This window comes from Sciurus carolinensis, chromosome 9 (assembly GCF_902686445.1).
Source record: "Sciurus carolinensis chromosome 9, mSciCar1.2, whole genome shotgun sequence".
Taxonomy (NCBI): domain Eukaryota; kingdom Metazoa; phylum Chordata; class Mammalia; order Rodentia; family Sciuridae; genus Sciurus; species Sciurus carolinensis.
This window is the reverse complement of record NC_062221.1, coordinates 21,504,788-21,531,414: the sequence shown is the minus strand read 5'-3', so window position 1 is coordinate 21,531,414 and position 26,627 is coordinate 21,504,788. Positions and strand designations below refer to the sequence as shown.

General features: G+C 35.4%; 1 protein-coding gene across 8 annotated transcripts in view; it reads left to right on the top strand.

Moving 5' to 3' along the window:
* The window catches only part of Cep63 (centrosomal protein 63), a 54,733-nt gene that overhangs the window by 22,826 nt on the left and 5,280 nt on the right, over positions 1-26,627 (top strand). For 4 of the 8 annotated variants that reach the window (XM_047563491.1, XM_047563490.1, XM_047563494.1 and 1 more), the window contains 11 exons: positions 1,547-1,642; positions 2,478-2,600; positions 7,326-7,439; positions 14,240-14,473; positions 14,714-14,847; positions 15,586-15,723; positions 18,009-18,123; positions 19,686-19,883; positions 21,498-21,584; positions 25,195-25,400; positions 26,144-26,417. In XM_047563491.1, coding sequence (XP_047419447.1) covers positions 1,547-1,642; positions 2,478-2,600; positions 7,326-7,439; positions 14,240-14,473; positions 14,714-14,847; positions 15,586-15,723; positions 18,009-18,123; positions 19,686-19,883; positions 21,498-21,584; positions 25,195-25,400; positions 26,144-26,417 — 1,719 coding nt within the window. Of the gene's footprint in view, positions 1-1,546; positions 1,643-2,477; positions 2,601-7,325; positions 7,440-14,239; positions 14,474-14,713; positions 14,848-15,585; positions 15,724-18,008; positions 18,124-19,685; positions 19,884-21,497; positions 21,585-25,194; positions 26,418-26,627 lie in introns of those variants that run through there. The other 4 variants (XM_047563496.1, XM_047563493.1, XM_047563495.1 and 1 more) reach the window with 3 other exon arrangements.

Below are 26,627 nucleotides of genomic sequence, written 5' to 3'. Positions count from 1 at the left end.
GGTTTCATTGAGACATTTCCATACAGGCATATAATGTGCTTTGCTTGTATCCATTGATTTTAAAAATTTTCTTCTGGTTACTAGAGTTAAGCTTTTTTCATATGATTACTTGTCATGTTTTTGTAGGAATCATTCTTCTTGGGTTATTTTTCTATTGAAGGCTTAGTAATTTCCCTAAATTTGATTTGTAAAAGTTTATATACTAAAAGTTTAAAGTCCTTTGATTTTTGTAAATGTTTTTCTCACTTAATCTTTTAATTTTGTTACTTGGATTTTTTAAAGTATGGAAGTTTTACATTTTTAAACATTGTATCCATCATTTAAAAATGACTTTTACATTACATTTGAGCTAGAAAGTTTCCTCATCCAGAAATTCAGTAAACATTCACTTAGGTCTTTTTTGAAAGTAGTTTTTTCTTTCATTTTTATTTAGTACATTTAATATTCTTCTAGTTTGAATTTTAGAATGACTTTCCTTAGTTCAAAAAAATTTTGAACTACTAGAATTTTTTTTTATTGAAATTGCATATACTTCTTAGTCTTGTAAGTTTATTTCTAGGTATTAAAAATTACAGTTCTGTCTTGTGATTGATATTATTATTCCCAGTCCCCTGTCCTCCCGCTCCTTTTATCAGTAGCTGAAATTCTAACTGGTTGTCAAGAGAAATACTGATGGATATACCATAGTGAATCTCCACATCATGTACATACACAAGACTGGGATCCTATTAGAATATGTTATACTCCATATTTGTATAAATATGTCAAAATTGACCCTACTCTCATATGTAGCTAAAAAGAACAGCAATAACAAAGAAATCTATGAATGTAACTTATTTACTAATAAAGCTGAGGAAAAAGTCATGTTTTCAGCTCTATAGATGCTAAAAAGATATTAAAATCTATTGTCTATTTTTGATTAAATTCACTTCATTAAATAGACTTGATAGGAATTTTAAAAAAGGGAGCATTCGAGAAGTATAGAAGTGAAGTCTGGGCATGAAATAATCATGACTAGTATCTAATCATTGATAATTGAGTTAGGATTACTTCCTTTGGTTGATGGAACTATTTTCTCTAAAGTTGGGGAAATTTATAAAGTAAGTACAAGCCTCCTATTGTCTCTTTCTGACACTTGGATTTATAGAAATTATTCTTAAAGTCTTACAGATTTTTATTGTGTAAAACATTCTTGATTTTCAAAATTTTAAAAACTTTATTTTAAAAAAATTTTTAATCAGTTCTTCTGATGAAAAGGAGTGGGGATAATAAACCAAACAGAGAATGTGAATTTTCATCTAAACCTGGAAATTCTAGAAGTTGTTCTCATTTTTTTTTGGAAGGGGGCAGTGTTATGATTTGTTGAATATAGCTAGATGTTTGAAAATATAAATATATACAAACATATAAATGGAGCATATATATGTATTTCTATACATTTGAAAACTTGAGTTTAAAAATAAGTACAAAGGTTATTTCCCACTTTTATGTTTCAGGGCTATCCTTGTAAGGCTAATAATAAAAAATACTGTCTATCTCCTTTTAGGTTGGAATGTTGCAGCAGCGGTTAGAAGAACATGAAAAAATCAAGCAAGAGATGGCCATGGAGTATAAGCAAGAGTTAAAGAAACTACATGAAGAAGTGAGATTTTAGTCCTATTACATGTTGTGTAGTTCTCTCTTTAACCCTTGAGAATTTTGTTAATGAGAGCCAGTTTCTGCTATAAATTGAAAGTATCTGTTCTATCTCCATAGGGTTGGAGATCTGTTTCTCTGTGTTTGAATCCAAGCAGAGTCCTGCCTAATTATTTGTTCAATGCTATCTAGAACAGGAATTCTAAAATATGTTTCTTGATTGAGTATAGGAAGATAATAGAACTATTTTTATATATTACTGTGAAATATTATTGCAAACATTTTAATATTTTAATTTTTGACAAATTAGTTGCTAGATTTTAAGAAATGGAGGATCTAAAGCAGAATTTTAGGGATAAAAGAGAAAAAAATAAGAAAATTCAGTCCAGTTTTATTTAGATTTGGGAAAAACTGCTTTTATTTTAGTTTAATTCTTACTGAATAGCAGTGCCCAACAGCATTTTGGATTGAGAACCATAGGCCTAGAGGAAAGAAAAATAATTTTTATTTCTTGTTTTTATTGTGGCAGTGGGGGGGTAAGGTCTATGTGTGCAAGGTTAATGTTATAAAAACCAGTATTTTCTTTAAAATCATTTTTTTCTCTTTTTCTTGGTACTTTAATAAGTAAATAAGTTTAATAAGTTTATTTTTCATGTGTAAGTTTCAATTTTGTATTTCAGTTTGCAAATCTAACAAACTCTCAGTCTATTTTCAGTAGCACTGGTTAGTTAGCACTGCTCCTGCTTTCATAATACCAATTTGTGGCCCTGACACTATTTATTAATTCTTAAATTTTAAATAAGTTTTAATAAATAATTTATAGTAAATAACTGTGTCTACAGTTAGGCAGATTGAAGAGAAGCTACGAGAAGCTGCAGAAAAAACAAATAAGGGAATTCAGAGGAAATACCAAAAATCTCAGGGAGGATCGGACTGAGATTGAGAGGTTAACTGGAAAAATAGAGGTATGTAATCACAGTAGTGTAGTAATAATCACAATAGTGACTTTAGCTTTCATGTAGGAAAATGCTGTTTCTAATGGTGCTGTTTCCTGAAACCAATTTTCTGCCATCTCCAGGACTGCCACTGAGCTATTTCAATGGTGGGAGGGTGAGCCACTGTGTATCCTATCATCACCTGGTTCCCTGTGGTTAATGGGGTTACTAGTGATCAGTAATTCTCAACAGGGCAGTAGCACCCTTACGGGACATTTGGAATGTAGAGACTTTTTTGCTTGGTTGTTCAAATGATGGAGCATGCAACTAGCATTTAGGTGACAGGGACCAGAGATTGCAACGTATCTGAGGCTATACCTTGGAAAGAATTATTGTACTTAGTATCTCCAGTATCTAGCAGTCCTCCATTAGCAGTGTCTGTGTCTTATTTATTTTATCTCAAGCAGTTAGTAGAGTATGGGCTTAGTAAATACTAAAAGTACATGGTTTGTTTATTTGTTTTTTCTGCATAGTGCTCAGTATATTAGATTGTCTCAGTCCCATTTAGATAGAGCAAGGTATTCACCTCCATCTTTGCTGATTTTGTTTTTACTGAATAACTCCATGGCTATTGTATTTGTTGGTTCCAGAGGACCTAAGAGGAGGTGGTGAGTCAACACTGCCAGGAGCTGAAGGAGCAGCACAAAGACTGCCACTCTTCACACATCTGTCTTCCCATAGTTCGTCACTGTGCCTAAGAATCATTCAGGGTGCTTTCAGGCTTTCTGAAATTCCCTTCTAGGAGTATGGCATGGTACCTAGGGATCTGCATTTTATCCAGCTTCCCTAGCTGATGCTAATTTTAGAAAAGTTCAACACTTTGTATGATGACTTACAATTTTTTCTACTGTGAGTCAATATATTTTTATCTCTGCCAATATTTATTACTACCAATAATTGTTATTTCTGTGTTTATATTATTTTACATCTCAGTGTTTTTATTCTTTAATTTTTATTTTTGGTATCAGGGATTGAACCCAGGGTTGCTTTACCACTGAGCCACATCCCCAGTCCTTTTTATTTTTCATTTTTTTAGGGCCTCGCTAAATTGCTTAGGGCCTTACTAAGTTGCTGAGACTGGCCTCGACCTTGGGATCCTCCTGCCTCAGCCTCCCGAGTCCCTGGTATTTCAGGTGTGTGCCACCACACCCAGCCATCTCAGTACTTTCATACATTTGAAGACCACAGAGGATTGCACACATATTGCTCCTCCTCCAGCGCTTTTCATTGGCACTTCCCCCCTAAACTCTTAAATCCTTCTTGTTTCTCATTGCTACTTCTGACCCTTCTGTTTTCTTTCCACCTCGAAACCCTCACTTTTAATGTTTATGTCATCAACCCATTCCACCAACCAGTGTTGTGTATGATATAACCTAAGTGGCTTCTGAATCCTGGGTTACCCACCTGGCCCATAGATTTCAGCTTCTAGCTCATTATTGTTCTCTCTAACATTATTACTCTTAAAATAACTCAAGGATTTCTCTCTCCACAGGGATTATGCTTCTAATACCCTGACCTTGGGTTTCTTGATCCTTTTCTTTCTTCTTTTTTTTCCTTACTGAGGATTAAACCCAGAAGTGTTTTACCACTAAGCTACACCCCCAGTTTCTTTTATTTTTTATTTTTAGACAGGATCTCATTAAGTTGCTGAGGATCTCTTTAACTTGCTGAGGCTGGCATTAAACTTGGGATCCTCCTGCTTCAACCTTCCAAGTTTTTGAGATTCTAAATGTGTGCCTTTGTTCCCAGCCTTCATACATATATTGATCTCTTCCTTGTCCATCCACTTTTTCCTCTTGTCATTCCTTGTCTTTACCAGTGTTTGCAAACTCTTTAGAATCTCATTTTTAAGCACCTGACATACCATCTCTATCTTTTTAACTTACTTCCTTTAGTTCTTTGATACTTAATAATTATTAACAATCCCTTAAAATGATTGAATTGTGGTACATTCTCACTGCTCCATGTCTACTGTGCTTTCACTTATCAGTTCTTAACCAGTGTGAAGTTCCTGGTTACATTCCATACATTCCCCTCCATCTTCTGTGCACCTCTCTTGCTTCATCCCTTTTGCTTGACAGAACCACAACTCTAGTTAAGTCTGCCTTTCTGCCCACTCAACCTGCCATAGGTGGCTGAACATATAACCATGCTGGCTGACCTTATTTTAAATTCTTGGTCATTGACCTCAGATGGCTCCTCATATTACCTAGAATAATACTGTATTTCTTTTTACTCTCCCAAGTTTCCACAATGACTCTTTCATACTTCTTTTCTCTTTAGTCTTTCAGTACTTGTTCCCATGTCCTCACCTTCAGGTGCTGTCTTCCTTTTGGTTCAGACTTCCAACACTGTGTCTACCCACCTATTTGTATCAGTGCCCAGGTGCCCTGCCTTCCCTCCCCACTGGAGGAGCTGTCTGTGCTCTCCGCTCCTTCATCTAAGACATCCTCTGGTAATTTTCCTTTCCTCTTCTGCATTCTCAGTTTTTTCCACCATACTGGATCTTTTCCACCAGCATCCAAATTTCTCTCAAATATCCTCTTGACCCCTCACTTCCTCCTGTCTCATCTTTCTCTTTCATTTTACTGCTAAATCGCTTCAGGCATCTAATTTTTGTCTCCAATTCCTTTTCTCCCATTTTTCTTTTTCTTTTTTTTTGGGGGGGGGGGCTTATTTTTAAGTTATACTCCATGTATGTATAATCTCACAATACACCCTACTGTTATGTATATCTAAAAAGAACAAATTAAAAAAATCTCTCATTTTTCTTGCACACATTCAGTAAAACTTTTGTTCTCTCATGTTATAGAAGCTATTTGCATGGAGGTCACCAGTAACCTCCACATTCCTAAAACCTATGGCCACTCCTTAGTATTCTTATTATCTCTGTAGCATTAGACCGAGCTGGTCTTTCCCTCCTCCTCAAAACACTTTTCTTGACTTGGCTTTAAGAACCATAGGTTTTCCTCCTCCTATCTTATTTGCACACTTTTTCAATATTCCTTCTCCCTAACCTTTTAAAATTGGCATAACCTAGGGTTGTGTCATTGGACTAATCTGCCTATATCTATGCTCACTCCCCTGGTGATCTTCAGTCTTATAGCTTTAACATTGTATGTTAATTTCTGAATACCTGGCTATGATCTCTCCTCATTATTACAGAGTAACATTGAACTACCTGTTTTACATATCCACCACAATGTCTAAAACTGTGTCAATCTTAGCATGTCTGAAGTAAAGGTCTTGACTTTATCTCTCCATCTCCCCAACACCATTTCCTATTTCAGTTGATGGCAGCTCCATTTCTCAGTTTTCCAAGTCTTTCCCTTCTAATCTTCCTTGACCTTTCTTTTCTCAGCATAATAACCAGAGTGATTCTGTTGCAGTGAAAGTCAAATCATGTCATTTTCTTATACAAAAACCTTCCAGTACCTTCTCTTAAAAGCCAGAGTTATAATTCTATACATGCATGATTCTCTTTCAATTCTCTGACCTCTTCTCCTACTTTCTCTTTCAGTCACTCCTTTCCAGCCACACCAACCTCCTGGCTTATCCTTAAACACATCAGGATGCTCCCGCTTCAAGGCTGTTCCCTTTGCCTGGAATAGTACAGCTTCTTCCTCATCTCCTTAGGTGTTTACTTAAATGTTATTTACCCAGTTTGGCTATCCCCTTTAAAGATTATAACCCCTAACTCTGAACTTTCCATGCTCTATTTTCTTCAAAAAACAAATTACCATCTAATGTACTGTATGATGAATGTATTATCTGTTACCCTTTAATTGAGTTGGCCAGGATTTTTGTTTATTTTATTAATTAGTATATCCCCAGCACCCAAGTGAGTACTGGCATATATAATAGAATGGTGGATATAAAAATCTGGTTATCAACAGCTATCCTAAGGAGCATGAGATGTCTAGAGTTGAGGTCCTAGAGGATCTCATAGAAAGGACCCTGATAGTGATAGGAAGATTGAGTTTCTGGTCCCTTTGATTTGCCCCATTTAACAAATATTGGACTTAATTTCTTAATCATGCAGTCTGAAGTTGCTGATGATTCATCATTAATTTTGAACTGTTCTGTTTTGGGTTACAAGTATCTGTTAAATTTTAGTTCAGATTTCCCATGTTATTCAAGATCTTGTATTGAGATAATAAAATCTGACTATTAAGGGATATTGTGTTATCTGAATCTAGTTGGTTTTAAAGGCTTAGATACTGAGAAGTAAGAATTGGGCTACCAACTGACTTACCTGAAAATGTACTTGAATTCGTTCAGTTCCTGGGTCTAGAAATCAAGAATTTGAATAGTGAGGGGTTTATGTAGTCATATTTTGAAATTTTAGTTATCTTAGTATCAGTCTTCTGAAAAATCACTAGAAAATGATAACAACCCTTAGGTGGCAGCAAATCTATGAAGATGGTTATGGACCCTGTGTTCAGCATCTGTGCTTCATACTCTTCACCATTAGGGTGTTAAATTTAGAAAGACAGATATCCAAAGGCACAGTATGAGAGGAATTCGGTATTGCTCCACGGTTCTGTCAGCTAAGTGAGTAATGGGGCTCCTGCTGTGGAGAAAGGTGCAAGTGTACCCAGGGAAGTGGGGAAAAATTAAAGCAAAAGTGAATCTGGGAAGTAGTGACAGCGAGGAGAAGCACTTAAAAGTTAAGTACCTTAATTGGCTCCTCAGGAATTTCGTCAGAAATCACTGGACTGGGAGAAGCAGCGCTTGATTTATCAGCAACAGGTATCTTCTCTAGAGGCGCAAAGGAAGGCTCTGGCTGAACAATCAGAGATAATTCAGGTAAGTTAAGACATTTTAACATAACAGGAGGGAGGTGGGTTTTGATTAAATCTGACCTATGGTAATGCAACTTCCTAGTGCTGTTCGGTCTTTCACTGCTTCTCCCTGCTGAGCCTGCTCTCTTTCTTTTACTCTTCTCTCCTTATGGACTTATCCTCTTCAGCATCCAGACATGCTCAGGACCTCTATCCGCTTGCGCACTCCTACAGAAGCAGGTGCTGGCTCCCCCAGGCTTACTCTCCCAACCACACTGGGTCCTCCTGCCTGCTTGCTTCTTTGCTCTCTCAGGTGCACTCTCCTGATCTTATTCTCTCATCTCTCTCTTCCACTCTTCACCTTTTCACTGGTCTCCTGGCTCTACTTCTGTCTTCATCTCTGATAATTGGGTACCTCAACCAAGGTGCCTAAGCCACAGAGCTCAGCTGCTCTGCCTGTTTAGAAACAAAATCTGAGAGAGTCACACTGCATTGCTGTGTACCCTAAAAGTAGTGTCTTTTTGGTTGCAGAAACTCTTAGAACAGTGATAGAAATTTTTATGAAGAACTGGTAGCTTAAATAAAAACAATAGTGTCCAGCATAGTGACTCGCCTGTAATCCCAGTGGTTTGGGAGGCTAAGGCAGGAGGATTGCAAGTTCACAGCCAGCCTCAGCAATTTAGCAAGACCCTGTCTCAAAATGAAAAATAAAAAAGGACTGGGGATGTAGCTGAGTGGTTAAGTGCCCCTGGGTTCAATACTTGGGATCAACAAACAAACAAAAACCAAAAAACCAATATAGATACCTAATTTAGGTAGTCGTTGTTTTAGGATATTTGTAGCTCCTTTACTTTTTTTTTTTTTTTTTTTTTTTGTACCAGGGATTGAACCCAGGAGCACCTAACTACTGAGCCACATCCCAGGCACCTCCCATCCCTTTTTTTTTTTTTTTTTTTTTTGAGATAGGGTCTCACTGGGTTGCTTATAGTCTGGCTAAATTGCTGAGGCTAGTTTCAAACCTACAATCCTCCTGCCTCAGCCTCCCAAGACACTGAGATTACAGGCATGCACCACCACACCTGGCTTACTTTTTAAATTAAAAACAAGAACATAAAGGTCATAAAATGATTTGTGACCTTCTGTTATGTGCTAGATACCACCTCTGCTTCTTCTGTTTCCTATATTCAGTTTATATGTGTTACTTGTTTAATATAATAATAATCTGTCAAGGTTAGTAGTTATTTCAGTTTATAGAATGAGAGAAGACTGGTTAAGAGAGCTAGAGAGAAGAATAGCTCTGCTTTAAGTGACTGTGGTCAGAATGACAGGAGAGGACCCATAGTAATCCCAAGAAAAAAATATATTTTAAGGTATAGGAAGCTATTGAGCCAGAGCAGGACAACAAAATTCTGAGTTTTCTAGAACAGAATTTTTTTACCTGAATGCTAACATATTACACAAATGTAATTGCTGTGAGAGATTGTTACATTCTAATTGTAGCCTTCAGATTGCAAAAAAGCAAATTGTCTTAATTTTTTCAATTCGCAAATTATTTGTCCGTGGTGTTATTACTGATTGTAGATCCGTTTTTCAAATTGCTGTTATCCAGTTTCACATTATTATTGTGATTATCAGCTGTCTAATTAAAACTTCATTGTTAGTAAAAATGGGATTTTTATTTACCATAATTCAACTAGAGCTAGAATAAGTAGCCTTCAGAAAATCGACATCTGTTTTCACTACTAAAGATATTAGAATTATCCTTCTGATGGTTTTGTTTAAACTAAAACTGATTGTTTAACTAAAATGTTACTTATAAATGTGTGCTCTTTCTGCCTTGGCAAACTAAACAAAATTAAATTTTTCTGTGATTCAGTATGCACGATGATGTATGACCATCGTTTTTCTAGACATTTAAATAAATTTCTGTATACTCGTTACCTAGCACTAATAGTTATCATCATGTCGCCCATTGTCATCTTTTTTTTTTTTTTTTTTAATTGTGGTTATAACATAACATTAAATTTGCCACCTAAGCTCTTTCTAAGTGTATACTGCATTGGTGTTAACTGTATGTACATTGTTGTGCAACACATCTCTAGAACTTTTTCATCTTGCAAAACTGAAACTCTATTCCCTTCTTCACTTTTTATGTTTGACTGGAATATTACAAAGCAAATCATAGACAACATCTTCCTTCCCAACAGATAAGGACTTGAAAAAAACTACAGTAATAATAGCATTACATTAACAAAATAAATAACACCTTCTTAATATAATTTTAATGTTCAGTCTGTCCAAAATTCCTCAGTTATCTGAAAACACGTCCTTTCACTGTTGGATGTAACTTTTATAGTCAGGAGTTCAGCCAAGATAGATTCATCACACTTGGTTGATATATGGGTCACCATTGAACAATAACAGTAGAAAGTCTGGGAGTTTGGGTAGGTAGATATCCAACACATTACCCCTAGCATTTAAAAAAAATTCTTGGTATAATTTTTTTTCATGTATATTTTTAGCATCTAAAAGTGGAATTCAGAAATAGCTTCCCTCTGTGTTATATATTTCCTTGAATTCTTTTTTTAGTTGTCTATTAAAATTACATATGTGTTCATTTTAGAAGAATGAGAAAATATAGATAAAATGAGAAGTAATATCATCCATCCATCCATTCCATCCTATAGAGATTCACCATTTTTAGTGAAATTTCTTCTGACTTTTTTCTGTGCATATATAGTGAAGACTGTTACATTCATGCACATTTAGTAGAAATTAAGCTGTATACACTGATTTGGAATGGAAGGAGTAGTAAACTTTTTAAAAATACCAAGAATAGCAAATTAAATTGTTGGAGGTAAGTGATGAGTGTATGGAGGATCATCATCTTATCTATCTTTGTATGTTTGAACTTTTCCATGAAACATAATTTAAAAATGTGTAGAGTGTTTACTGTGACAGGCTATGCTAAGTATTTTATAATACAGTGTTGTAATTTTCACAGCTTTAAGGTTTTTCCTGTTTAAAAGTGACATGTGACAAATGTGTAGTCATCATGATTACATAGAAGTCTACTCTCCCATTAAATGTATTATAATTTGTGTAACCAATTCCTCATTACAGAACATTTAGTTTTAAATTTTTCACTCTTATAAATTGTGCTTAGATGAACATCCTTCTATAAACATTTAGGAGTGTTTTCTCATTTATCTTTTTTAATGACCCTAGAATGAAATTGCTGTATCAGAGTAGTTGTGCATTCTTAAAAGTTTTAATGTATCTTGCCAGAGTGCTCTGAAAGGTGGATTGATAGAGATGTCTTCCAGCAGTGTGCGAGAATGTCCATTTTCTCACACTTCCCCAACACTGGGCACTATTATTATTATTTTTTTAGTTATCCCAGTTTTAGGCTTGTCTTCTCTAATCTTAAAAGTTAAAAAATACCATCTAATTTTTTCTTTTAATTATCATTTTTAATGATGAGTGAGGTTCAGCATTTTTTTCATGTTTCTGTTTTTAAGCTTTTGCAAATTGCTTGCATCTTTTGCTCATTTTTCTTTAAGGATGTGTGTGTTTTACTATTTTGAAAGAGCTTTTCATACATTAGTATGAAGCATATGCCCTTTACTATTATGTTGCAGTTGTGTGTGCTTTACCCAATTTGATTTTGCCAAGTAGTCTTTTTTAATAGAAATCTAGTTGTTTTATAAGCAAGTATTAGGATTTCTTAATTCTATCAGTTTCTTCTTTAGGGTTTCTTTCATGTTATAAAATCTTCCCAAGGACAAGATTTCTTCTAATGCTTTCTAATTTTTTAAAATACATGTCATTTAAAATTTGTTGTGTTATTTGATAGAGGTCTCAATTTTTTCAAAAATTGTCTGCATCTTCAGGATTGGACAGAATGATTCTAAAATTCATGGAATGATAACTGATACTAGAGAAGGCAGCTGAAGTGTGAAGGACAATAGGGAAGGGCTTGGGATTGGGGTTGAGTTGAAATCTTTTTCTGGTTTTGTGGTAGTACTTCCTGGCTTGTCAATGAAACGTCTCCAGGGAGTCCTAGTATGAAGGCATGACTGTTGCAGACATCAGGCCCTTACCAACTGCCCATCGTGTCAGCTCCAGGTGTGTCAGTGCAGGCTCAGCCCTGCAGCATCCTGCGAGGCTGCGGCTGGAAGAGCCAGGGAGCTTCCATCACTGCTGTGCCTGTCACCATAAACTTGGCTCTTGCCTCCTTAGTTACTTTCACTGTGATTCATGTTGTTGAAACAACACCACCAGCTTTAGTAGACTAGCTAAATGTTAGATCACTAAGAGAAGTTTCTGGTTTGGTTAGTTAGCAGCAGTACTCAGTGCAAAAAAATGTTTTAAACTATATTAACCTTAAAATATGCCTCAAAGGGCAGATATTTTAGAGAGAAATGATCATTGTTATAAGTGGTTTGCATGATTATTTCTGACTTAGTATTGGAAGTGGTATTCTTGAGATGGGTACAATGCAGTGCTAATAGAAATATTATTTAAAAATTTAAAAATTTTAAAATTATTTAAAAATTTCTAGTAGTTACATTAAAAAGTTGAAATTAAATTTAATAATTTAATCTGGTAAGTCAATAATATTATATTTACATCCTTTAAAAAAATTTTTTTGGGGGGTACTTGGAATTTATCCCAGGGGTACTTTACCACTGATCTACATCCTTAACCCTTTTGATTTTTTTTATTTTTAAGGCAGAATTTCCCTAAGTTGCTTAGGGCCTCGTCAAGTTGCTGAGGCTGGCCTTGAACTTGGGATCCTTCTTTCTCAGTCTCCTGAGTCACTGGGATTACAGGTGTGTTCTACCACACCTGACTATATTCTTTTTTTTTTTTAAACTAAGTCTTTGAAATTCCATGTCTATTTTATACCTAGAACATGTATCAGTTCAAATTAGCCACAAATTCAGAGGCTTAATGGCCTGGCCACATTTGGTGAGTGACTACCATATTGGACAGTAACAATCCTAGTATATTAATTCTAGTTAATGAAAATTTAGAATTTTTACTTAAGATGATGTACTTTTCACTATGCTTTAAAATCTCTGTATTTTTGCATGACTGAAGTAGTAAATCAGTAAAAGAATGCGATGTTGATTTTTCAACACTGAAAAGCTGGTTAGATTTGAAGTAGCAACCCTAGACTAACTGGTTAAACTAGCTTAGATAAGCTAGCCATTACTTCACAAATTTGAGTTGAATTGTGTTAAGTGGCTAGTGCAGTGTTAAGTGTTTTGCAAGGATATATTATCCTTCATCCTGTCCTTTTGGGCAGTGGTGTTCTTCCAAACCCCAGGGCTGCTTTTAGGGTTAAGAGAGGGTTAGGGGAGGTTCAGGAAACCAGACAGCAGTACTTTTCTCCCTCCTTCCCCTCACCCAGTCACTGCATTTATTTGTTTTGTTCGGGATTTTCTCGTTCAGAAAAGAAATTTATACTGTATTTAAGTTTAGAGACAATTGCATACTTAGCAGTTACTGTAGTGAATCTAAACCTTTGTTAAACCTTTTTTCACACTGTTGTGGCAATCTGGAAAAATATTTTGACTCCACACTGGAATTGTGATCTGTACTTTGTACAAACACTCTGTCTCTTTGCCTTTCGGTCTTGTCTCTTAGCATCTACTTTATGTCACTGTGGTTTACAGTATAGATTTTGGCCCTCAACTATACAATACAAATTTTAAATTTTCAGCCACAACTTTCCCAGAAACATTTCCATTTATATTTCTAGAATAAAATTGTATTCCTTTACCTTTAGAAATATTTAATATTAGGGAAGTTTACTTCCACAGGTATTTATGTCTGTCTTCAGTGTGTAGATGAAGAACTAGTTTGGATGCTGAATTAATACTTGCGAAAACTAAAGAAAGTTGGGTGTCAAAAACTAGTAGAGCTAAGATATAGAGCCTTAGGCTTAGCACATATACTTCATAGGTCTATGAGACAGTTGCTAAGTGACTATTTGTATGTACCTCAGTATATAACATCATTCAAAATCACTATTTTTTTAAAATAAGGGAAACTAATTTCTTAAAATAAGAGGCTGGGGCAGGAGGATCGAAAATTCAAAGCCAGTCTTAGCAATTTAGTAAGACCCTAAACAAACAGTGAGACCCTATCCAAACTTAGTAAGACCCTATCTCAAAATAAAATAAAAATAAAATGTGTTGGGAATGTAGCTCAGTAGTAAAGTGCCCCTGGGTTCATCCCCAGTACCAAAAAGAAAAAAAGAAACTAATTTAAAGTATATTATATTTGGTTAAATCTTCTAGCTCAGGAAATATCCAAAAATTGATAATAATCTCTCCTCCCCTACAAGTATCCTTTTCCTCAGTGAATACAGTTCTATAATCTCCCCACCTTTCCAGATTTAAACAGCATTTTCTGGTCATTTTGAATAATGTGAATCTGAGTGTTTATATGTATCTGAAAAGAATTAACTACATGCAACCTAAACATTCTATGGGGGTGGGTAGAGAGTGAAAAATTAAGAAGTTTGGTGATTTTTACTGTTTAAATATCTGAACTTCCGTAAGAAATAGAATAATGTATTATAGTTCCAATTTCCTATGTGTAGATGGAATAATTCAACTGTCTTTTCAGTTAGGTGGGCAGCATCTCTTCTGAAGAATCCCCTTACTTTCTCAATTTTTTCTACACCTTAAGGTACTTATGTTTTTTAGTAAGCGAATGCTTTATAGTTTTCAGTTTCATTTTAGTCTTCCTTATTCATTGTTTATTCTTTCATCATTTCCTTTTACCCACTGATAATCGATGTGTTTCTAGGCTCAGCTTAGCAATCGGAAACAGAAATTAGAGTCTGTGGAGCTGTCCAGCCAATCAGAAATTCAGCACCTGAGCAGTAAACTTGAGCGAGCCAAGGACACTATATGTGCCAATGAGTTGGAAATAGAGCGCCTTAACATGAGAGTTAATGACTTGGTTGGAACCAATATGACTATTCTGCAGGAGCAGCGACAAAGAGAAGAAAAACTGAGGGAATCTGAAAAACTACTAGAGGTGTGTTTTAAAATTACTAGACCTGAGGGAAATGTGTGTGTGAGCATTTTAAGAGAATAACGAACCTAGAATTAGGTTCCAAAATCTGTGGTTCTTCCTTACCCTGTAACTGATGGCTCAGATATTGATGACTGTAATAGTGCCTGTTATGTTCAGTTTGACTCTCTGGCTTCCTTTTCTGATGAAATAGAAGAATTGTAATATTGTATAACTTTGTTTTTCTTCCTGAGTACTTTGCAGGCTCTACAGGACGAAAAGAGAGAATTGAAGGCAAATCTTCAGTCTCAAGAAAATTTCATCCGTGAGGCAAAAATGCAAAAGGAGAGGTTACAAGCAAAATTAAAAGCAACTGGCACTCAACACACACCAAATAGGTAAGATGAATAATAGTTAAAATTAAATACATCTTACCTATTTGGTGGTTTGACATTAAGCATTAGTATTAATATTGCATGTTCACAATTTTGTATTTGATTATACTGTGGATTTTCATATATAGTTTTGATTTCCAAGTTAGATTTTTATAGTGTTATAAAACTTTGGTTAGTTTCTTGTGCTTTCAGTTTGGGTTCTGAAACAAGGTTGACATTTTGAAAGTTAGAAACCCTTAGTTCACACTTGGTGAAACTCCAGATCTGAAAGGAATTGTAGTCTCTTCCTAGAATGCCTTCCTTTCTTCATAGAGTAGGTCTTGATAAGCTGGCCCTTTTAAACATATTCCTAAAACTAATTTTATTTTTACCTATGAATTATCGAGGTTTCTAGCGGAAAGTGAGCTATACTCTTTTTAACTCTGGAATACTTTTATTCTTGTCAGAACTGTCCTGTAGCTTTTCTTTGATGCATGTGTCAAGAAGGTGATTCTGCCATTTTATCTTTTTCCCTTGAAAAGCAGACAAAATCCCAGTTAAGAAGGGAGTAAAGTGCTGCTGACTCTTGGGAAGCAGCATCTCTTGATTCTGCTCTCCCAGTATTCTTTTCATAAAGCAGAAGACTGAATGAAGAATTCCCAAGAGCTTAATTACCCAAAACAGTTGGGAATAGCCTGGTCATGCATTGTTTTTGTTTGCAAAGATTATAGGCCTGTAACAATTGTCTGTGTCCTCCCATAGGCCTCTGGAGGAGTCCCAGGCAGAAAAGAAGTACACCTCTCAAAGGCAAGGAGACTTAGACAGTGTGCTCTCCCAGCTGGATTTCACCCATACAAGTGAAGAACTTCTGCAGGCAGAGGTGACTCGTCTTGAAGGCAGGTAGATAATTATATACACATATCATAAACCTCATTTTTAAGATGAATTTTTGATCACCATATTGATCCAGTATGGTAATGTAATAGTCTCAGTGAAAAGTTGTTTTTTTCTCTCTAGCATCCACGAATGACTTTATTTCTTATTTTACTGAGAAAACATAAGCAATTAATTTTTCTGTTTATTTTCACATTTCTCTGTTCCCTCAAGATTAAATTCTTTAAGGAGTTGTCTGCACTAACTGTACTTCTTCATCCTTAACCTGTTTGGAACCCCTTCAGTTTGGCTTGGAGAGTCCCAGAACACACAGTGCTCTTCTTCATTGTTCTGCGGTGTTGTTGAGATTTACTTGGATGTTAATTGAATTCTGACCAGTGCCACACTGTATCCACCTAACTCCTATTGTCCTGCTTCTAACCTTTTTGGGAAACGAGTTTGATGTTTGTTGTGACCGTATTAATCACAGTCACTTGTTTACTAACATTTTCTATATGTAGAAGATAAGAATACTATTACACTCCAGGGAAACAAAGAGTAACAACAAAAAATGCCATTCTTCACTTGTTAGGTTAACTTTAAGTAATGCATTTATTTGTTTTCATTTTTATTTCTGTGTTTGGAAACTACGAAGTATTTTCTGAGTGTTTTTTCTCCATGTTAAATACAACAGCCTACCACCACACACATGTATTTTTGCTTCTTTTGGAATACTCAACATTCTTTGTGTGCCTTCTTTGTATGTGTACATGCTTTAGCTTAAATAAAATAAAGTTCATCATTATTTTTGATATTGGAACTGAAATTTATCATAGATTTTTAATTGATGGACTTCTTTGTAATCTTTTATATGTGTATTTATTTTATTGTCCTTTTCTGAGGCGCTGAAGTTGCCAGTGTTTCTGATCTGCAGCGTTACTTGGGCACTGCAGCCTTTGTAGGCCCTGATTTCCCATCTGCAGAGAGTACAAGATGATCTCTGATTTTTCTTCTCTCTGAACTTCACTGTTGGGCACATTGTAATCACATACCAACTACTAAACAAATGAACACTTTAGGATTTTTAGAAATAGGTAAAATTAGAATAAATGGATACAGATACCAGTGTTCAGTAATAAGCCAGTGGTTTAAAATGTTTTCTTTCAAAAAAAAACAAATAAAAAAGGGGACTATTTTAAATAGTTTGTATAGTTTAGTTTGAATAAAATATTCCCTAAAACAGGAAATGGGGAAATTTAATTAATTCTTTTTGTGCTGCTGTATTACAAAGATGATATTTTTAAATGATAGTTTATTTAGTAAGTTGGTTATGTTGTGAAAGAATATAAAGTATTAAGTGTTTATGAAGCTGTTGAGAACCATACGACGTCAGGGCTGAGGGAATAATGGCTAAATTTGGAGAGAGATAAGCAGTAAAGACATTATTCTGAGAGGAATTCAAACAAGCAAATTTGAAGTAGAAAAATCTAAGAAATTTTTTTATATTCAAACTTAAAAGAATTGAAATAAATGGTATTTAGGGTCATTAGGGGAGTGAGGGTTAGGGTCCCTCTTAATTGGGTAAATGCTGATTTGATTCTCGAAAGGGTGTTGGCCATCCCTTGCCAGGTGGGGAGGGGAAGGAGGTGCTTTGTAGTCTAGGAGGTGATACATGAATAGACAAGAAGTCAGCATAGCACATGACTGACCATGAGGCTTATCAGCTTAGGAGCAAAAAGATCATATTAGAAGAAATGAGCAGAGAGGTAAGAGAGGTACTTTACCTCTCTTCTGAGGTTCTTACATCTGATGAAGGATTGATTCTTGAGTAAGGGTAATGAGTCAGGAACTCTCGAAAGGTTATCCTCGTGGATGTGTACAGGATGGTATATAATTATGTGTTGTGAAGAGTGAGACTATGATGGCACTCTAATAGAACTAGAGAAACTTTAGGATTTTTTTGTAGCCAGTTTAATTTTAAGCAGAGGGAAAGTACAGGTAAACATGGAAGTCAAAACTATTGCCAAACATTTGAATTATTTTTAGCCACCTCTGGTACTAAGGACATTGGAAATAAGTTTTAATTTGGGCTGTAGAGTGTTCTTTTAAGATATTGACTGGATATTTCTTGGACATCAAGAAGGTTAATTAGAGGACTGAAATGTAGCTTAGTGGTAAGTGCTTGCCTAGCTCGTGTGATGTCCTGGGTTCCATCCCTGGCACTGGGTGATAATTAAATTAGATAATTTAACTTGTGGGTTTCAGGACTTTTTATTTTATTTTAAATATGTGATTGTGTCTGTGTAATACAGTTTGGAATCTGTGAGTGCAACATGTAAACAGCTGAGCCAGGAGCTAATGGAAAAATATGAAGAATTAAAGAAGATGGAAGGACATAACAATGAGTACAGGGCAGAGATTAAGAAGGTAAAAACCCGTATGCTGGGATCACAAGACTGGATGTAATTTTAGACTGAGGGATGAGTTGGGAGATCATAAAAGTCTTTTTTTTTTTTTTTTTTTTTAAAGAAATGGATCTTACGGATCTTCTTTTTCTTTCTTTCTTTCTTTTTTTTTTAAGAGCATAGTAGTTGGGTTCATTTTGACAGAATCATACATGCATGGAATTTGATTTACTCCTTTTCAGTCCCCATTCCCCACCTTCCCTCTCCTCCTCCCATCCCCATTCTTTTTCTACTCTGCTGATTTCCCTTCGCTAAGTTATTTATTTTTGATTGGTGCTTTCTACATATACATAAAGGTAGAATTTCTTGTGGCACATAGCTTTGTTTTGTTACATTCATTCCACGTTTCCTCCCTTTCTTGTTCTTCCCCTCTCCCTCCCAATCTCCTTCTTCTGCTCCACTGATCCTCCATGTATCTTTATGATATCCGATCCTCCTCTCCCTTTTCCCCCTATTTTGCTTTGACTTCTAAATATGAAAGAACACATTTGATCTTTGTTTTTCTGAGTCTGACTTGTTTCACTTAGAACAGAGCAATGTTCTTAATTCCCATCTATTTACTGGCAAATGCCATAATTTCTTTCTTCTTTATGACGGAGTAATACTCCATTGTGTAATATATACCACATTTTCTTGATTCATTCATATATTGACCGGCATGTTGACTATTTCTGTCAATTATGCTGTTATAAACATTGACGTGACTATATCACTAATAGTATGCTGATTTTAGTTTTTTTGATAAAACTGAGCAGTGGGATAGTTGGGTCATATGGTGGTTCCATTTATAGTTCTTTGGGGGATTTTCCATATTTCTTTCCAGAGTGGTGATACTTATTTGCAGTCCTACCAATAGTGAATGAGTGTACCTTTTCCCCAACATTCTTGCCACATTTATTATTATTTGTATTCTTGATAATTGCTATTCTGACTGGAGTAAGATGAAATCTTAGGGTGGTTTTGATTTGCATTTCCCTGATTGCTAGAGATGCTGAAAATTTTATTTTCATATATTTGTTGGTCTTTTTTGATTATTCTTTTGAGACATATCTGCTTTTAGTTTTTTTAAACCTGTTTATTGATCAGGGTTGATGTTAAGTTTTTTAAGTTCTTTACATATTCTGGATATTAATCTATAGGGGTTATTTTCAGTGAAAGAAAAATGTAGTCCAAAGAACCACTTAATATGTAGGAGTGGAATGTGCTTAGGGAATGTGCTTTCTTTCTTTAGCTATTTAATTATTTTCAAGATGATGAGTCTGCTCACTATGAACTGTAAACATTATTTCAAGTGTATGTGTAAGCTTTCTCTTTTTGAGATCTAATAAATGATGACAGGTGTAACCACCTGATCTTCAGTATAGACATACAAATTGGTAAATTACTAATTTTCTGCAGATTTAACCTAGGAAAAATTTTGTCTTGAGATAAGATAAACATTCTTTTGTTTACTAACCATTAATATATTTTTCTATCTACATGATTTCCCTTAACTTTGATGTTTTCCTTTCTCCTCTTTTGTAGTTGAAAGAACAGATTTTACAGGCTGACCAAAGTTATAGCTCTGCACTAGAAGGAATGAAGATAGAAATCTCTCAGCTAACTCGGGAGTTACATCAGCGAGATATCACCATTGCCTCTGCCAAGTGTTCTTCCTCAGACATGGAAAAACAACTCAAAGCAGAGATGCAAAAGGCAGAAGAAAAAGCAATGGAGCACAAGGTTAAGCCTGAACAAAAATCTATGTGATGTTCATTTTTGAAGGTTGAATTTATTAAAAATTTAATTTCCATAGTATTTAAGTTAGTAAATTTTTATTAGATACCTGCTTTGGGCTCAGGATGTGCTGGTTAGCAAGCAGCCTAGTGAGAATTTTGGGGAGGTGACAGTGGGTACAGACCTTTGTGAATGGTGTGTGCAAGTTGTTAGGAGCACCCAGGGAGGGATCTAGACCACTCACTGAGGCTTCCCAGAGGGTGTGATATCTAAGTTAAGACCTGAGGGCTGAATAGGGTTGAACTGGGTGAAGTAGGGCAGAGGAGCATGTCAGACAAGGGAGAGGAGGTCTCTGAGAGAGTGTGACATGTTGGCTGTGTTTGAAATGAGAATACAAAGTTGGGTGAGTGGATGGGATGAGGCTGAAAAGCAGGGACAGGCCCTGAAGATTTCAACGAGCTGTGCAAAGGCATTCCAGTGTGGTCTTGAGGTACGTAGAGAATGCTGTGTACAGGCGTACAGGGTCCTCTGGGCTGGAGTGGAAAAGGAGCAAGGAAGCAAAGAGAGCACTCCTGTGCTAGGGTAGCAGCAAGATGGAGGTCTGAGCAGTGGACAAGGGATGTGGAATGAAGTGGATGAGTCCTGGAGATGCTTGGCTGGTAAATTGCCTGAGCTTTGTTTTTGGACAAAGTAGATGAGGTAGATAGATTTGAGGAAAGATGCCTCAGGATTTAAGCTTAAGCAACTGAGTGGAAAGTGGTACTCTATAATGAAATAGAGAAAAGATACGGAGTAAATTTGGAGAAGGACAGTGAATTTGTGTGAAAGATACACGTAGTAGGGAAGTAGGTGGGGGCATTTGATATGGCACATTGAGTTTGAGAGAAAGGCTGAACTTTTTGTGAAAATATCTAGTATTCAATGCCACAGAAAGTCTGAAGTTCAAGGTTAAAATCCTGGTTAGTTATGGTAGTCTTTCCTTACATGAAGCTGGTATTGGAAACCTACTGAGAATCTGAGAGATTATAATGAAAAAGCATAGAAAATACAGAGCGACTCGTACCAAACTTAGGATACTTATCACTTAAAGTAAAAATGATGTTGGAATGGAGCTAAAAAAAAAATGTAGCAGTGAGAAAGTTACCAGACAGTTTTGGCTAAGGAAGAAGGAAGCCAAGGAAGACAGGGATTTCAAGCAGGAAAAGCTAAAAGTCAAGCAGAAAAGCTGAGGAGAGTAGGACTGGAAACAAGTTAGTATTTTGTTAAAGAAGTGCAATTAGAAATGATGTTGGAGGTGGAAGTCAGATAGGGAGGAGGCTAATGCAGGAGAGTGATGAAGGGTTGACCAAAAGAAACTTTGCTGCTTCATGCCTGGTTCATCTTCATGGAATAATAATTACATGCATGTTAATTCACCAGTAATGCCTTCAGCACATCCTTTTGAAGAACATGAGTGTTTATTCATATGTGCATGGATGTGTGTATATGACTGAAGAATGTAACTTGTCTAGTAGAAATTGCATGTACAAAAATTTTATATGATGCATTTGATTTATTTTATATATATATATATATATATATATTTTATATACGTATTTTCTCCTGCTTTTCTTTTGTCAGGAGATTTTGAATCAGATGGAATCATTAAAATTAGAAAATCATCATCTTTCTGAAATGGTGATGAAATTGGAATTGGGTTTACATGAGGTAAATAGAAGCTTAAGTTTTTCTTTTTTTAAAGCCTTTAAAAATCACTTTGTAGATGTTGATATCATAGAATAAGTTAAGATTAAACTAGTAAAATGCTCCTTCAGAAATTTTTTCAAATAAAATGAAAACAAGGATGGAAGTGAGCAAAATGTGACTTTCCATCCCTGCAATAGGAATGTATTTTTTATAACATGTATGTCATAATAAACACACACAAGCCTATGTTCTTAGTAGGGAGAATATATGTAAAGGACTTGGCATTGTACCTGGCACTTAGCAAATATATGATAAATGCTGAATGGTGATTTGCATTTATTATGTTCACAATATCTTTTTCATTATAAAGTATATCATCTTTTAAATAATTTAAATTATATTTCTATAAGATAATTCATTTAATGAAATATTTTAGAATCTTTTATGTTCAAAACATTTTAGTAGGTGCTGTGATAAATATAGGGATGAGTATAGTGGGATTCTTGTCTTTAAGACATCAGAAGAATTTAGTGGGGAGAATAAAAAATGCATAAAATCTTCTGTGAAACCACAGAGAACACTGTTAGCAACAGTGAGTTATGAACAGTATGATGCTCTTTTAACTTTATTGTTATAAAATTCCTGTAATTTGCAAAATGATACATCTGTTCTGCTCCATCTTTTCTTGGATGTAGGTCAGATATCCACAGATTGTGGAAATACAGAAAAAATATTCTACAGAGTATTATGCTTCCACAGTGCTCCCCATTTGCTCCCAAGTAGTGCTAATTTCACAATCAGGAGGCTGGAATGGAAAAAAGTGAAAAAAGCTAGAATTATACTCTATTTCAACTAGAAAAATGGGGGGTTATTTTTATAATCTGTCAGATGGCAAAATTCTCTAAGCATCATGAAGCCACAAAGGATTTTATAACATGAAAATGTAAAATTTCAGGGTTGGGGACATAGCTCAGTGGTAAAGCACCTGCCTAGTTATGTGTGAGGTCCTGGGTTCAATCCCCAGTAGCACCAAAAAAAAAAAAAAGTAAGATTTCTATATGACAGTCCATAAAAAGACTAATAAAAAACAATTTGTAAACAGATGAAAGGTTAAGATAAAGCATTCATATGTAAGAATTTCCTACAAGGATAATAAGAAAAAGATAAGTAGAAAAATTGGCAAATTTATGCGTAGATAATTCATAGAAACCATATAAATATCAAGTGAACAAGGAGACCTCTTCAGCCTCCCTAATGAAGAATAAAGAAAACATTTCTTTGGTATTTGGCTTTATGATGATTTTTAAAAACTAATATATAGTCACTGTTAGCAAATATGTAGGAAAGCAGGCCCCCTCGTGCACTGTTGATGAGAAAGTGAATTGATATGACCTTTCAGGAGGACAATTTAGCAATAGCCACCAAACTTATAAGTACACATTGTCTCTGAACACCTGGGTTGTGTGCATTTCTGTTTTTCATAGTCATTGCTGAATTGTTCTTCAGCGTATTTATCAATTTGTATCCCTAAAGAACCCATCCTATAGGAGCATGTGTGCAAAATGGCCATGTCAGTATTATGCGCAATATCCAGAATTTTGAAATCTACCAAAAGTATTTATTTAAATGGTTAGTTTGTGGCTGTCTATACTATGAAATATGCTGCCATTTAATATGGCAGATGAAAACATTCATTCAAATCTTGTTTCCTTTTCAAATCCTTAATACTGTAATGAAAAGATTCGTGAGTTTTTTGTTTTTGTTTGTTTAAAGGACACAAGCACAGGAAGGGGAGAAATAGGAAAAGAGACAACAGTTAAACATTTTGTCAGGTGATTGCTGTGTGGATGGATAGTTTAGATGTTGGATGCCCTGATAAAACCAATACTAAGCTAGTCATGAAGAAATCCAAGAATGAATCTGATTTACACTACAAAATCCTCAAAAGACTCAAAAGTTGGCAGTATTTGATTGAGAGTACCTTTTCTTATGCAGTGATAAGGTATAAGCATACCTTATATTTGTAAGGTGTACTTATATCTGATAAGTATATTTTATACCTTACTTTCAAATTTAAGAGTTGCGAACACTCATGAAAGCTCAAGTCAGACTCTTGACTAGAGATTCTGTTCAGCTGAATTTTTCCTGACACCGCCACTTAACTAGTCATATTGTTCTTTCTTTACAGTTAGGTGTGTGCTTGCTACTGTTTTTATATTACCTTTCACATTCATTTATCTAATTATTTTTAATAAAATAAAAACTTAGAAAAATTTTGAAAGGTACCCGGAAAAGACAAGTTTTATCTTTTTTTGAAAGTACACTTAATGATATCAAACTCTGGGTGTTAAAATCCTGTCAGCAGTTTAAATTTTGACTTCGAAGTTACACACTGTAAACACGTTATATATGTCATTAGAAATAATTATTAGGAAGTTCCCTTTTGTATTTCAGCACCCAGGGGCAGAATGACTTTTACAAATGAAGGTTTGGGTTAAAAACATTTAACAAATTATCTCATTATCATTATTATCTTTTTGTACTGGGGATTGAACCCAGAGGCACATTTACCCCACTGATCTATATGAGTTATATTCTTAGTACTTTTTATTTATATATTTTTAAATCTTGCCAAGTTGCTGAGACTGGTCTTAAACTTTTGATTTTGCCTGAGTCTCCTGAATGACTGGGATTACAGGCATGTACCTCTGTGCCCAGCTCTAATTATCTTAAAAAAGTAGCACACCATAAAATATTTACCATGTTTCTAAACTCTGGCAGTAGATTGCAGTTCAGCTCCTATATCCTGCAAATATTCTTTAAGATTTTTGAAACTTATTGAAAGCTCTTGTAACTCATTGTCACTGGAACAGAGATAGTTACAGTTGTTTTTGAAAGTTTAAGTTTCTGTTAGGGTAAGTCAGAAAATCTCTTATAGGAAAGACCAAGGTATAGACATCATATTAACAATGATCTTCTCTAAAGAAGATCACTATAATTTTGTAGAATGCTAATTAAAATGTTGTCATTAGAAAAAATGGTTCTTTATTACCAAGAAACACATAGAAGTGAAGAGGGATAAAACTTAGGATCAAATGCTAAGACCAGATCACTGTAGTACTTCCCACCATTTGCTCATATCCTGCTTTGTCCTGTCCAAGAGTACAAACCTAGATGGCCAAAGTTATGTAAAAGTGTTTAGGATGCAAGAGTATTGTTCAAATTTGTCCTTGCAGAATTCCTTCTTAGCACCTTATGTTTAATGTTTTTTTCTTGAACTAGGTTTGTAGATTATCTTCCCTGGGTGTAATGGGGCCGCACAGACTTCTTTTCTTGCAGAACAACCATGGCTGATGTTTATTTACTTTCCTTGCCCTTGTTTTTGGCTCTCGTGGCTTTCTTCCCGTGTCCATCCTTCCCTCAGCTCCTCGGATATTCCTGTCACATGAGGAATCCCATTGTGCTCTTTCTTTCCACTCTCATTTATTCAGAATGCTTTTTTGAGTTAGTCTTAAATAAAGACAAACCTTTACTTTTTCCAAAGTAAAGCAATAACTTAACTAGTTACAACAAAAAATTTATTTTTCAAGTATTGTACAAATTAAATGACTTTAGTGTTCTTTTTTATTAGGCAAAAGAGATTTCACTAACAGACCTTCAGGAGAATTATATAGAGGCATTAAATAAATTAGTGTCTGAAAATCAACAACTACAGAAAGATTTGATGGATACCAAATCTCAACTGGAGATCGCTACTCAGATGTGCAAAAAAAAAAATGACAGTATCTTTAAGCCGACACACTGCAGAACAACTGAGTTCAAGAATACAGAGTTTAAGTAAAGTTCCTCAAAAATTTCTCTTAAATGTGTATCATGGAAATATAATTCTCACTTCTTTGAGAATTTCTGACTTATAGAAATTAAATCTTCCTCAAAGGGCTCTGTGTTTAATTCTGAAGGACAGTGTGCACAAGCTAAGCCACAGGTTGAAAAATGAAGAGAAAGTTGTATAGCACTTTTATGAGAGCTTTAATTTTCTGTTCTCTGGAAAGTCTTCAACTTTACTCCTTTGAGCCTTTTCATGCTACCTCCAACCTCCTCAGCTCCACGTGTCCTGTAAGAAGCAGAACTTGGCATTTTCTGAAAAGCCTCCTTTGTCTTTTTGATCAGTTAACTTTAGGCAGTCAGCATAAGGAGTAAGCATTCTAGGACAAGCTACCTGGCTTGAGCTCTTACAATATGGCTGTATGTTTCCCACCCAAAAGCCTTTGTTGAGACCCTCATCCCATCCTGGTTCCCCCATCCTGGTAGGAACCTCATAGAATACCCTACAGCTCGTTTGTCTTCCTGGCCCTTGTGTGAGTAGGTGAGAGCAGGGGCCTGGCAGTAGGGGTTGGATATTTGGGGTCTGAATGAGTAAAAGAGCACCTGGTCTGAGTAGGCTGCTCCTTTGGTAAACTGTGGGCCTTACTGGTTGGCTTCTTTGTTTATGCCTAAGTGAACTTCCTGCAGCATTTCTGTTGGAAAAAGAAGAGTTGCAACAATTTTTCATTTGTTTTGTTTTCTAATCTGCTCTCCAGGCCAGCCCATGGCCAGCACAGACCTGATGGAATAAAGACCGAGCACTACAAAACAGGTTTCCACCCTCTGAGAGGACAAGCATCAGATGGTGCAGACCCCATGGCAAGGGTCCTCACCCCCATGAGTCCTCAAGTCAGCCCCTGCAGCTCTGCAGTCTCTTTGCCTTCTTACTTTCTGTGTCAGGCTAACTCTTCAGTGCTAGATACGAATAATGCCAATTTTTCTGACACTACGTTTGACAGTATGAATGACCAAGAGGAATGTGTATCTTCGGTATGGAAACTTTCTGATCTTACTAGCTCATTAGTTTATTTTGTTTGATTTTATTTTTTATTTTAAAGGTGAAGAAGGTGTCTTTCTTACTGGTTCTCTATCATAACTACCCTTTTTAATGCTCACTTATTTCCTTTATTATGCTCACTTATTTCTTAAGAGTTTTGCTTGTAAAGACACATTCAGCCAAGATTACTTTTCAGAATATAT